Source organism: Leucopleurus acutus, assembly GCF_964270905.1.
Source record: "Leucopleurus acutus genome assembly, chromosome: 6".
Lineage (NCBI taxonomy): Eukaryota > Metazoa > Chordata > Mammalia > Artiodactyla > Delphinidae > Leucopleurus > Leucopleurus acutus.
In genome coordinates this window covers 74,402,566-74,417,039 of record NC_139149.1, presented here as the reverse complement: position 1 = coordinate 74,417,039, position 14,474 = coordinate 74,402,566, and the positions used below count along the sequence as shown (strand labels likewise).

General features: G+C 39.3%; 3 protein-coding genes across 3 annotated transcripts in view; all 3 read right to left on the bottom strand.

Annotated features, from left to right (window-relative positions):
* ANKAR (ankyrin and armadillo repeat containing) overlaps positions 1-4,561 on the bottom strand; it is an 89,319-nt gene extending 84,758 nt beyond the window's left edge. The window contains exon 1 of the mRNA XM_082840928.1: positions 4,453-4,561. The gene's annotated coding sequence lies outside the window, so the exon portion shown is untranslated. The remainder of the gene's footprint in view (positions 1-4,452) is intronic.
* ASNSD1 (asparagine synthetase domain containing 1) lies at positions 1,562-6,391 on the bottom strand (the record flags this gene model as incomplete). Its single annotated transcript, XM_082840929.1, has 3 exons — positions 1,562-1,859; positions 4,453-4,634; positions 4,928-6,391. 3 exons carry the CDS (start codon positions 6,389-6,391, stop codon positions 1,574-1,576), a joined length of 1,932 nt encoding a protein of 643 aa, XP_082697055.1. The 3' UTR covers positions 1,562-1,573.
* ASDURF (ASNSD1 upstream open reading frame) lies at positions 6,371-13,823 on the bottom strand. The gene is made up of 4 exons (XM_082840932.1): positions 13,618-13,823; positions 8,297-8,350; positions 7,107-7,182; positions 6,371-6,483 (listed from the first exon to the last, which is right to left on the bottom strand). Exons 1-4 carry the CDS (start codon positions 13,705-13,707, stop codon positions 6,413-6,415), a joined length of 291 nt encoding a protein of 96 aa, XP_082697058.1. The 5' UTR covers positions 13,708-13,823; the 3' UTR covers positions 6,371-6,412.
* Between the last annotated feature and the right edge of the window lie 651 nt (positions 13,824-14,474).

Here is a 14,474-nt window from a genome sequence, read left to right as displayed (position 1 = left end):
GATGTGCCTTAGATATATAGGTCTTAGCTAAAAATGGCAGCTTGGGTTAGATGTATACATTCCGGCAGGCTTAGGGTAAATGAAGCCAGGGGAGTGGCTGAAATCACCATGGGAGAGAATAGATAATTGAGAACCCAGGATGGAGACCTGAGAAATTTAATATGTAAAGGTCAGGTGGAGAGGGTGGAGGCAGGAAAGAATACAAAAAGCGAGCAGTCAGGAGAGCAGGAGGAAAGCCAAGATTGATCACAGAAGCCAAGAGAAGAGAATGGCCAACTTCACTGGATGCTGCTCTAGGTCAAGGGAGATAAGAACTGAAACTTTTCCCTGAATTTAGCAACAGGGAGGGTTCTGGTCACTGTTTGAAGGCAGAATTTCTCTTATTCCAACCATGTCACTACCTTAGCTGCTGTGGAGGTAGTGAATATTAATAAATTTGTGATTGCTCTCCCAGATCAAGAGATGTCAAAAAGTCACTGCCTTCTTTAAGAGAGCTGCATGTTTGCACTTATGAAGTATGAGCAATGTATGTAAATTCCTAAAATTTCTTTCCCACTATAATTAAAAGAATCAAAGTATGTCCAGATTCAGAAAGGGTGTCAAACCTAATTGGGGATAGATCCAAAATGTGACCCTGCATTATGGTGGTCATGACTGAATATTGTGGGTGGATGTCAGGATGGAGTGAAGTTGAGTGAAAAGGTGGAAAGGGTGAGTGTGGGTGGGAGGCAAGAGATGGTAAGTACAGGAAGATGTAGGACCAAGGATGTGTATTTTAAATTGGTATAGACTAGAACATTTTAAATGATTATACGAAGGATACTATAAAGAGGCTGAAGATACTAGAGAGACAAGTGTAAGGTTCCTGAAAGGCAGGAAAGGTTGGGATACAAAGAAGAGGTGGAGGCACAGCCTTTTTGATGGATGGATGCATATATTTCTCTTTCTAAAGGCAAGAAGGAAGAAAAGGATGAGTGCACACACAGGTAAGTTAGAACTTTTGGTGTTGGAAAGCTGAGCAGTTCTTAGCTGGATGACTTTGATTTCTCTTTGAAAAGCCAAGGTCATGAGCTGAGAATGGGGAAAAAAGAGGGAGGTTAGAGATCTGTGGGACAGGAGAATATTTAAAAGTCTTCAGAAGTTCTCAGAGTGGGACAGTGAGCTGCCTAAAGAGATGTACCACATGTCTCTCAGGAGTGTGAACCTCAAACAAATTGTTTAGCTTCTCTAAACCTTAGTTCTCTTATCTGTTAAATAACAACAGTAACAAATTGAGTTATTTCTGGATATAGCTACCATGAAGAGTCAATAAACGCTGCCTTCTTTTAGTGCTGCTGGTGGGAAATTACCATGTAAGAATTCAAAACAATGTTAATACCACAGTTTAAAATATCCAGGTTGTTCTTTCAAGTATAATCTCTTTCTCTGGAGTATCAATTTGATTAAATTGGTTGTATTATGCTACAAAGTAAAAATCCACATAATGAAATTTACAGCCACATTATACAATAATAAAGCAGCAGAGTATTTTTTTAAATCATCATTCAGTAAACCCTGTTAACACTGTGAAATATTACGTTTTAATCTCTTTTTCAATAGAAAGGTTTTCTAAGGAAATGACTCGGAGCCTTCCACATTTATCAGATGCCTTTTCATTATTCTTTTCCAGTTTTGCAATTCTGGATCCAAATTGCATGGCGCGTTTTGGCAGAAGAGCAGAGGTTGTTAGACCAAGTTCCACTGCCGCAAGACGCAAAATTAGTTTTTCACCAATTCCACGGGATAAAGTCAAGTTTGCCTTTTCCCAAACCGGTAGGGAATTTAGAAAGGAGACAACATTTTCATCCAGGAAAGGAAATCTAAAATAAAAAGTATAGCTACTATTAAAGAAAAATATCAATCTGTTGTGATTATTTCTTTTGCATTTTCTTCAGTATGTTAATATTTACAGTATAAATTTATTCTTGAGGGCACTATTTTTCTAGATTAAAAATATTCTAGTTATTTACACAATTTTATGGCTAAAATTTAGTCACATTAAAAACTATTTCACAACACTTGTCTAACTTTAATACATATGCTAAAATATAAAGAAATTTTCCCTCAATAGATAAACAAATTAAGCCTATGATGTCAAGAAATAATTTCAAATTGTTTCACAAGAAATCTCTGGAGATGCCTTGAAAATAAGCATGGTCTTGAGTTAATTATTCAATCTGTATCTGCTCTTTACTATCTAAAGATATTGAACTTTAGGGATACGAAACCAATATAGAAGGGCTCTACTCTCCTGAACTTGTGAAACATTTACTCATGGCAAAACTTTACGGTATCAAAATTGTAATTACATTTAAATTGCTTAAATGGCGACAAATTGGTGTAACAGGACAAAATATTAGATTAAAAAAAAACTTTCTGCTCTTTTGGCTTCCCTAATTTTCTAGCAAATTCTGTTCTTTTTTTCATTTGAAATACTCTAATCTCACCCCCTTCCTTCCCAATTCCTCAAAATGCAATACAATTACACTAGTATTTCTATTTCATTACATTTCATTCTAACTTAAGTAGAAAGATCAGAAAGGGTAAAGGCATTTGTTATAAAAAATATTTTATAAAAATGAATTGTGAAAGCAAATTTAAATAAGAGAAGCTAATAGATTACAGTTAATATGTATGCCAAAATCCATAATAAATCAGTTTAAATCTAGCCACTATAATGGTAGTTGTTAAATTACAATTCTGATTTGCTGTTTTAAACATCCTTCACATCCATTTTTACCCAAGGATGTCATGGGGGGGGTGTCTTTTTTTTTATTTTTTGGCTGTACCGTGCAGCATATAGGATCTTAGTTCCCCAACCAGGGATCGAACCCACGCCTCCTGCAGTGGAAGCATGGAGTCTGAAACCACTGGACCGCCAGGGAAATCCTGGGGGTCTTTAGAATTAACTGCTTTTACTGAATAAAATAAATTCCCTTTTCTCTGACCTAGCTGAAATAATGAACTGAATTTCTCTTTCTCTCTCCCATACACATATACCCTTCAAAAGGAAAACATTTTACACACTTTGTATTGTGGCATTACTTATTTCTTTATAATGAAATTTTGAAAATTATGATAATTTTACATGTCAGAACTGGCAACACAGGAATGACAAGGTAGAGACAAGAACAATGAAGTCTCGGAGTTCATGTATTATGATGCTCCAATTCCCATGAAGCTTATTTGGACTCCTTGTTCTTGCAAGCTCGTACTCTCGTAATAAAACCATCACTTAATAAATTAACCTACTTGAACAAATTTCTGCTTTTTATAATTAAATGAAACATCTTCTTTTATCCTTAATGCTTTAAAAAGTTGTATTCAAGCACCTGTTTACTATCATCAGAAATATGTTGTAGGTAAACACAAACCCCTAAGACTAAAAAAGAATATACACGTGAAAGTGGCTTGATCTCTGAAACTTTTAGGTAATCTGCAACATATGACTAAACTGTGTTCAAAAAACATATGACAGAGAGGAATCCAGTACCAGAACGGAACCACCATTTAAATCAGTATGGATCTATACAGGCACACCTTGTTTTACTGTGCTTCATAGATACTGCCTTATTTATTTTTTTTTACAAACTGAAAGTTTGTAAAACCCTGCAATGAGCAAAGTCTATTGGTGGTGCCATTTTTCCAACAGCATTTACTCATTTACTCATTTCACGTTTCTGTGTTACATTTTGGAAATGCTCGCAATATTTCAAAATTTTCATAATATTTGTTATGGTGATATGTGATCAGTGATCTCTGATGTTACCTTGTGATTGCTTTTTGTTTTGTATTTTTAAATTAAGGTATATACATTTTCTTTTTTTAGACATAATGTTGCTGCATACTTAATAGACTACAGTACAGTGTGAGCATAGCTTTTGTATGCACTGGGAAACCAAAAAATTCACGTGACTCGCATTTTTGCGGTGATCTGGAACTGAATCTGCAATATCTCCAGGTATGCCTGTACATACAGAAATGTCTGTAGAGACAAAGTCAGGCTCTGTAACATTGGAGGAGAAAGCTTGGGAGTAGGACTATGCCCTTATTGGGAGGAAAGCAAACATCTGAAACAAAACAAAGCCCCTTAAACATCTTCTCTCAGTATTTCATTACCTCAAGTTTTACAGTCTTTCATTGTAGTCTTAAAAGCAATCATGTCATTGTATCGTATTTGAAAATTACTGAAAAGCCATTTCTTGGAGAATGAGTTCTGGAAAAACTGTTCCTCTGGCTCTTCTCCAGCTTTGCTTCTGACCGACTGTGTTTGTAATATAAAGCCAAGATATTGCTGCTACTGTTATTCATTTGAACAAGTCTCCAAAGAAAAAGGAACCTAAAAATCTCCTTTTACAGCCTATTGTCTTTACAAGATTACCCAAAAACCCTCAGCTAGATAATAGGAATTACCTTGCTTCTTTTCCATGATCACCAATAACTCTGTCATCACGACCAAGATTTCTAGAAGAAATTCGACCCAGTTCCATCTCGATTTCCTTATTCAGTCCTTCCAGCCCGTGTGTCTGGAAGCGGACTCGATGACGAGAATAACCTGCGAGCTGCTCATCTGCACCAATTCCAGTAAGAACTACCTATAAAGGTTTAAAGAAATCCATATAAAAAATGTTATCTACTATACAGTAAGGAAAATAACTAAGATAAAAGTCAAGCTTAAAAAATGATAACCCCAAAGATAACGTTTTCAGAGAAAAGCCATAAGGCAAAGTCATAAAATAGTAAAATAGGCCCAATTTTTACAAAGTCATATACTTTGTGTTATAGTTTAAATGCAACTGAAATATGCTACATTCTTGCAACTTAAATGCTAAAAGCTTTAAGGGTCAAAGTTAGGTCTCAAATCCTGAGTAGAAATACCGTGTCATACCTTTGCACTACTCTGATATGGTTTTGCTTCATCTTGGGTCACTAACCAACCAACTCCTCCAGAAGCAAACCAGACTGCACAGCCAATGCTGTCATCCAACACTGTATCCAAGGGCTGAATTAAGTGGGATATTCGAGTTCGTCTTAATCTTTGCAGTTCTTCCAGAGAAACATTAATTTCAACAAAATTCCAAATCCGGGAAGGGCTGGCAGCTTGTAGTTCCTTTAGCCCTGCTCTTCCTGTGATTCGATCTGGTACGTTGAATTGCTCACCAGGATTAGCAGCAGCAGCAGCAGTGACATTTTTAGAGGATTCTTCAGAGCGTTTTTCACAATTATTTTTCTCTTTTCTCCCTTTTTTGTTAAAACCAGCTGGTATGGTCTTTTCTTTAGTCATGAAAGCCACATTAAGAAGATCAATTGGTTCATCTAAAGGAATATGACGGTCAGCAAGCGCTGCGATAACCATGGAATCAATTCCCCCAGAAAACAGGATTGCAACATTTGCTTTCCTATTACTAGTATTCAAAACTTCACTTTGTGTCAGGTTTTCTTCCCTAGGTAAACACAAGACACGTCTCTTGACTGCGATACTCAGGACATCAATGAACTGCTGAACTACTTCCTTCATGTGTCCATCAGTAAGAAAGACCTGAAGGGTCTCTCTTGACGGTGGGACGCTGGAAATGCTACTGCAATGGATCTCAAATGTGGCTTGTGGCAAAACCATATTTAAAGGGACAACAGGTTCTTTAAGATACAGTTTGGCTTCATTTGCTGCCACTGATACAAATGTTGGCAAATCTGCTGAAATTTGAGTTAGGCTATTAACACATTCTTTGGTAACATCCTCCCTAGAGTTATATTTCCAAGGATACAATTTTAAAACAACAGATTTGGAAATGGAAGTAGACTTTAGATCAATTCTGAAAATTCCAGATGCTGGAACTTCTTGCCACTGATTGGCCACTCCAGATGTTTGGGCGCCAATCGAAGAGAGGCAGAAACTCTTGCCCAAACTACTAAAATGCCAAAGCAAGCTACGACGGCCAAAAAAATCCCTACCAAACCACAAAGAATGACTAGATGCTTGATAATATATAAAAGACCAAGGACCTTGGACTTTTGAGAAGAGTGACAAAATATCAGATTCATTCTTACAAGAGGAAAGATAATTAAACATTATTTGGGTATCATTCTCTTCAGCTTCAACCTTTATTCCACTAAAGACTTCTCCATTCCACAGGAATACATTGCCTCTTTCATCTTCAACAGGCTGGGCAGTCAACACACCTCTTAAGTGAAGGACATGACCAGAAAATAAACACTGGTAGTTAATATTAGACTTTAACAACTGTTTACTACTATTGGGTCCCCGCCGTTTAAGATTACACAGTAAATCCTCTTTCAAATCTTTGTTGAAATGCTCAACAGAGAAGCTTACTGCACAACAAATGCCACACATTGCTATGTAAAATCAAGTTGACTATTTCTTGATTTTGGTCTTCTCTGAGTTTTCTATTTCTTGGTATTCTTTCCTCAGCTCATCCAATGTATCTGTGGGGGAAGGGAGAAGACATACTAAGTGAAATAAAAATTCTTGAACCTTTACCTAGTAATTCAAAGGGCAAAACAGGTTATTCTCCAAGATCAAAACATGTATGTACTATGTTAGTTCGAATAATAATTTACAACAGGCTTCTAATGAAGAATGTTTAGTATTTAGGGAACTCGTTTCTGTTTGTTAAATGCTTATTTTGACCCAGGCATGGGGCTATGCACATTAAATATACATATTATTTTATTTAAATCCCGTAAGACTTTGGAGGCTCAAAGTGATTCACTCAAAATCACAAAGGTAGAAAGTGGTAGAACAATATTTCATACCTAGATCTGTCTAAAACTCTAAAGCTTACATTAATTATTAGCGCTTCCTAACACATCTTATATTTTTTAAATTTGATTTTATTTTTACTGTTGACTCATCCTTGGAAGGCTAACTTGAAAAAAACCAAACTATTGCATTAATTTTATTAACAGGTATACCACCATCCCATCTTTAGATATATGTTTAAACATTCAGATGTAGACAGTATAATTTAGGCACCATCATGAATTTCTACAGAAAGCCCACAAAAGAATTTCTGTGTGTTTCTATATAATGTACCAAAAAAACTTACTTTTGCTTTCAGAGAGCATTTCTGTTCGGTCTGCAAGAAAGAATATGTCGCTGTTCTGTTGCTGCCTATATACTTTCTGCAAAACATAATTTAGGCTAATATCATGATTTATTCTAAAAAGTAGATGTCAAAACTCTGAACCCTATTATTGCTTATTCTTGAACTTCAGTAACATGTTCAGAACAATACCTTAGCAAATACAGATAAACAAACAGAACTCACCCATTATCCAACTATCTAGAAATTGCTACCATTAACACTGAGGTAAAACTCTTTCTTCTCTGCATATACTATAATACCATTTTTCTTTAGTAATATTTCAGTTTATTTGGTCATTTAAATGTTACCAACTTTTCACCATTATAAATCAACGTTGAGATGAATGTCTTTGTACCTAAATTTTTTTGCACTCTCATGATACTTTCCTAGGTATCAATTCCTATAAATAGAACAGCTGGATCAAAGTGTTACATAGCTTTAAAACTTTGATACATTATGCCAATTTGCCCTCTAGAAAGTTTGTATCAATTGTACCGTACCTGTATCAGAAATGTCTAACATGTCAGTTACCAAGTAATCTCTACAATGCTTTAAAGGGCTCAAATCATTTAACTTTAAAATATGTTTTGGCAGTATAATGACCCATGAAACAGTAGCTTGCTTGTTTGTGAATACATTAATGGAAATGGAGTTAAATAACCATGTTAAAGATTTGGAAGCTTTGAGTAAAAAACCTGGGTGGGGGGGGAAGGAAGGGGAAGCATTTATCTTTTTTTTTTTTTAAACAATTATTCACACTCACTTGAATAGTTTCTACTCTTCTCAATAGATTTAAAGTTCATTTATTTCAAAAGAAAACACCAATTCAAGTATAAAATAAATACCATTAGTGACTATGGCTGCAAGATAACATAGTACAATTAATATCATTTGGTTCAAAGGTAATGTCAATTGCATATGATGGGGAAAAGATTATCAACAGCTATGGTTAATATGTATATAACTATATATGATATATATTAAAAAATCACGGACACTTCACTTTTGCAATTTAACTAAAAAGATACTGAAACCTTGTAAATTTTAATATAATATAAATCTTATATGTAGTTCTTATAACTTTTGTATATAGTTAATAAGATATAATCAAACCCTCCCACATACTGTTTGGAATAACTCTAATAACTCACCCTGTTCTTCTTCAGGTTAGAAAGTTCATCCACAACAATTTTTTGTTCTTTAATCTATTAAAATAAGAAAACATTCTTAAATCAGAGGTTGTCAAAGTATGCTCAGTGAAGACTCTTTAAAATTAAAGATATGGGATAAGTATTGATTGTCCAAATGGGCAGTCTGTAAATATATAGATTCTTTTCAACAGCGGCTGTGCGGAAGTACAGGTGGGGGAAAGCTGAGGGAAGAAACAGTGATTAGACTTACAAAGTGTTAGACGGCTCACTGAGCCCAGACAGGGTATTGGTAACCAGCATTCATATTCAGGGAAGAGCCATAGTTACTAAGTAAGATTTACGTCGTTTATTTAAAATAGAGAACGTACCAAAAAAAAAAAAAAAAAAAGACAGTATGCACCAAAACCCAAAAGTAATACCAATTTTTCAATGATTTCTTTTAAATTATATTTTAGCTTTAAATAAAAATACCAAATGGAATGAAGAGTGGGTTACTCCCCCTCCCCCGGCCCCATTCCCATACTTTTCATGATTTATGTACTAAATGGTACAGCCAGACATTCAGAGGAAGGAAGTAGCAGTAAGTGCCCTACCTGGGGTAGCACGACCCATCACTTTCCATCTTTGCTTTACATCTCAAAGGTTAGCACAAGACTGGCACTGTTGAACTAGGTCTCACTTTTTATTAGTAGAAGAGGGCTCAACTAAGTTTCTTTTAAACTCTTTTCAGTAAAGGTAGCTATATTGTGAACATGACTGATTATATACTATCACTAGAGCCTCTAAAAGCATATTTTATAATTTTGACCTACCTCGGAAGCCTCACGGATCTGTCATACATCAGTATAAGTGGCATGCTATGGCAGTAATCAGAGTGGGCTGTGTGTGGTTTGAAAATTCATTCCTCACAGATGTGTACCCTTCTGCTCTCCAGCTGACAGTCACTGTAGTAACTGACTAGAGATTGAGTTGAATTCCAAGATTGAATTTGTACAACCTCCTGGAGGCTTATGTTTGAACAGCACTTTCCCATTCATTTTAGGAATGGCAGGTATACTTTAGTACTTCAGACAAGGAAACTGTGATAGAGGGATTAGAGACTTGCCCAAGATGCCACTGTCAGTTTGGGACAGAACCAAAGTATTATCTAGGACCTCTATTACCTCAAAGGCTATAGCCATCCTCATCTCAAATTTATTTTTAAAGTTTTTTTTTTTTTTTCCTGCTTATGGCAGTTAAGATTTATATTATACTGGCTCCCTTTTGCGAGGGAGGGGCAGAACAGTGATAATCAGATACCTGTTTTAGGAACGCAGCTCTGGCTAAAGTGAAGGACATACTGGAAGAAGGTAACAATGGATGAGGAGAGGCCAGTTAGGAAACCTTTGCAGGATTCCCTACGGTAGATGAAAGTGGCTGGTTTAGGATGGTTAAGAGTGTACATGGTGATAAAGGCACATATTTCAGATGGGACTCTAAAATAAAACTGATAGGACTTCCTGATGTACATAAAGGTTGGCTCCCACGTTACTGGCATGGACAACTGGATGGATGGTGGTGACATTTTCTGAGACAGAGAATACAGGCAGCAGATCTAAGGTGAGCAGTATTTCTAAAAGTATTAAAAGAGTACATAGAAAAAAACCAAACCAGGCTCCTCCTCCTTACGGAGGATGCCCACACCCTTTCTCTCTGGGTGTGCATCTCTGCCTTGCTTCTATCTTAACTAAACAAACTTTCTCTGTGTGCTCTCCCACTTGTTGTGCTATGTCTCTAATAATAAACTTTGTACCTATTTTTACAGTTTTGCCTCCGTGAGAAACGCATTTTTCACTGGGGGCAAGAGCCAGGGATTGTGGTGGTCAGGGTTCCTGGTTTTCATCCAGGCTACCCAGGTTCAATTCCTGGGCAGGGAATTAAGATCTTGCTTCATGCCATCACTCACTGCTGCCTCTCCGAGATCAGATGGTGCTGAAACCTGGGAGTTGAAGATATAATGAAGCTCTTCTCCTCAAGTTATTTATCGTTTACAACAATTTGGTAATTTATACCTGTGGGTAAAATTAAAACATTTATCTTTCTCTCTACCTGCTCCCTCCTGAGATTGGAAACTCTTAGGTTCCCAGCAGCATTATCAGCTCCTCTACGCTGGGAACAATTAAATCATACTAAGGATAATCAGTCTAGTTACGCTAAAAAATTGGGGCAAATGCCTTATGAACAATGCCAATATATAATTTCCCTGAAAGATAAGGATTGGTACAGAACAGACTAAGTCAGATAACCTGGGTATATACTGGGCAACACCTAATGGAAGTTCTTGACTTAAATTCTTACTTATGACCTTACTAGTACTGCTAGCTATGTTGTTTTCTATATTGCCTGTTTTACAAAATTGTTGCTTATTACATTACCAAATGTGTGACTGAGCCTCTGATAAAATGATGATACATAGTTCCATATGAGATCAATGATTTTAATAGTGTAACTCTAAATATGCGAAGAAGCAACAAGAGAGAATATTTACCTGGACCATAAGGGATTAGTAAGACAGGTGGTCCAGAGGTTTTTGGCTACTGTTAACAGGGCCTAGTCCAGTAACACCACATTGAGTGGCCTGTCAACGAAATCTTTGTCAGACCCGGGAACGAGCATTCCTAGCATTGTGGGACGAAATAGTCATGAAATGCCCCCCAAACCATAGTTAAACTTATGACCATGAAGGGGCCCTGCCGACTGGTAACTGACCCTTGCCAGCTACCTCTACAAGGACTAAATCATGGCCACTGCAGCTGTTGACCTTCAACACCTCCTGAAAGAAGTTCAGGGTGGAGATCAGAAATGAGGCACTCTGGGGGACTTCCCTGGTGGCGCAGTGGTTAAGAATCCGCTTGCCAATGCAGGGGACACGGGTTCAACCCCTGGTCCGGGAAGATCCCACATGCTGCGTAGCAACTAAGCCCATGCTCTACAACTACTAAGCCTGCACTCTAGAGCCCATAAGCCACAACTACTGAGCCTGCGTGCTGCAACTACTGAAGCCCGGGAGCCTAGAGCCCATGCTCCGCAACAAGAGAAGCCACTGCAGTGAGAAGCCTGCACACTGCAACGAAGAGTAGCCCCTGCTCGCTGCAACTAGAGAAAGCCCACGCGCAGCAACGAAGACCCAACACAGCCAAAAATAAATAAATAAATATTTTTTAAAAAAGAAAAAGAAATGAGGCACTCTGTGCTCTGGGAAAAACTGGTAGGACAGCCCTTCAGATAGACAGATATTTTCAGAAAAAGATTTTATGAGCCCAAATTCTTACATCTTCTCATACCCAGGAAAACACTAACATCATTAATGGTAACACCTGCTTTGGCTATTAAGGAGAAAATTTTCAGACCAATAGCACCTGTTATCTATGTGTTAATACCACCTTAAAAGTTAAAACCTACTTAAATGAAACTAGACAACTGGCTACCTGGCTACAAGTCACCCCAAAGCGTCAGGTCCAGACTGCGTTTCAGGCTTTATCTCCTGAAAAGAAATGAGATCTATTTTGTCTATTAATGTTCAGGTTGTCACTCCTCCAACTACTAACTAGGTCTGTCACACCTACGTCAATAACACTGGGTTAGTAGAAAAAGACATCAAAAAGTTATATGACCGTGCTCAATGGCTTCGTTCCTTTGGACAGGGTAACCCAAGCGCTGACACTATCTGGACTACAGTTAAGGTAATGCTATCAAATGTAACCTGGTTCTTACTCCTGCTTGGGCCCCTGGTTACAATAATTCTTTTACTGATCTTTGGCCCCTGCCTTTTATTAATCTACTTGTCTAGTTTGTTCCTTCTAAGGACACAACGGTGTCCCAGACAAGATGACAGTGATGCAGATTCCAGCCACTCCTTGGAATACCAACAGAAGTCAATGGGCCCCTTAATGAGACAGGACGAGAGCTCTGTGACCCCAACTAGGTAGGGTCTATGAGCCCCCGTCAGCATGAAGAAGCTGCAGAAGACAGACCTTTGCCCTTCAACCTCCCAATACAGATGTATTGGGGTTCACATCTCTCAGGGGGAATTTGAGGCAGGAGATAGATGGGCTCCAGGCTAGACATTTACAACTGGCCTCCTGTTCACACTTCCTGGAGTGAGAAGATGGGCTTCAGACCGGACTTAATTACCAGCTCCCTGTTTACATTTCCTGAAGCAAGAGACAAACGGGCTCCAGGACTACATATTTATGACCGGACTCTTGTCTATATTTCGAGATCTGCACCTCGATATAAAAACCAGCAACAGAAATAGAGTAAATAACTGGACAATGGACATTTTTATGGCAGGGACAGAGCGGGACTAAACCCTGTGAAAAGATCAAAAGGTCATACATTTCCCATCCTTGGGGCAAGGGAAACATTGCACATGCGCAGAAAGGCTCCTTGGGGGTCAAAAGGGAGGGGGCACCACCCCATAATATGTGATGGCCGTCCCATAGGCCTCTGGGCTGTAATCCACCTTGGGAAAAAGTTGCACACGCATGTTGGGGAGGATCCTAGGGCAGGGCAGGTGTGGAAAAAGAAACCAGACAATGGGCCAAAGGTAAACAAAGACCTGGAAGAACTGCCCTATATAAACGACTTCACCACCTCTTTACTGCGCTCCTCCTCATTACGGGGGGGACATCCACACCCTTGCTCTCCGCGTGTGCATCTCTGCCTTGCCTCTATGTTAACTAAACCGTTTCTCTGTGTGCTCTCCCACTTGTTGTTGTGCTATATCTCTAATGATAAACTTTGTACCTTTTCTTTTTTTTAAAGAAAAAAAGCAATTATGAATCTCAAAGACATTATGCTGAGTAAGAGACGCATACGCCATGATTTCATCTACATGATGTTCTGGAAAGGATAAAACTGTCGTGATGCAGAGCAGATCAGGGGTTGCCCGAGGTTCTGGGTTGGGGAGAGCACGGCTATAAAGGGAGACTTTTGGGGTCATGGAACTATTCTGTATCCCAATTGTGGTGGTGGTCACACAAATTCACACATGTGTTAAACTTAGAGAATAGGAAAAGGGGTCAAATTTTACTGTACGGTAATTTTTAAAATAAAACTTAAAAACATCATAATTTTAAAAACAAAAAACTAAACCCCGCCCTACTGCCACATGGGTCTAATATTGGGGCAAGTTTCAAGGTCTCCCTTTAACTGTAGCTGTCAAAGCAGCGGGACAAAGCCGAGACCAGACCACGCGGCCGCCGTGGATCTTCTCTGGGGGGGGGGGAGCGGCGCCCCGTCCCGAGCCTCGGGGCCTTGTCACCTTGTCCCACACTCACCTTGCTGCTAAGATCTTCCTTGTGCTGGGTCGAGTTGTCGGTAGGGACCAGCCCGGAGCCGTCCTCGGGTCGCGCACCTCGGCTAGGCATCTCCACGGAGCGTCAAATATGCAGGATGCGCAGCCCGGAGAGCGTTCTAGCCGCTTCCAGTCCAGAGTCCCAAAATGTCTGAGCTCCCAGCGGCTCCATCCCCTCCCTTTCCCTTTTTCGTGAGTCCTACCAATGGCGTCTGCGCGCTCACTCTTACGCCTGCGCGCTCACTCTTACGCCTGCGCGCTCACTCTCTTACGCCTGCGCAGTTCGGATCGGGCCTGGGAGCAGTTGTACGCGTGCGCACAAATGATTAGTGAGCAAGTTACCAGAGCCTGGTTGTGAAATCTGAGAGGTTCCTGAACGTTCCCCTAGTGGATGGGGTGTTGAAACGCTCTTCACCACGTGGCATCCGGTAGACTGTGAGTTATATGCGCCCCCCAGTGGTAAATATAAAGAATAGAAGCGCTGTAGAAATACTGCTTAATATTTATTATCTAGGCAAGAATATGAAGCCAGGCACAAATTTAAGAGCTACGTTGTTGGCAATGGAACTGTGCAGACTAGGTAAAGTTTTTGTTAACTTGTTATTAGGGTTAAAAGATAAATACAGGATTCCCAGTTAAAAATGAATTGTAGGGCTCCCCTGGTGGCGCAGTGGTTGAGAGTCCGCCTGCCGATGCAGGGGACACGGGTTCGTGCCCCGGTCCGGGAAGATCCCACATGCTGCGGAGCGGCTGGGCCCGTGAGCCATGGCCGCTGAGCCTGCGCGTCCGGAGCCTGTGCTCCGCAACGGGAGAGGCCAAGGCATTGGGAGGCCCGTGTAC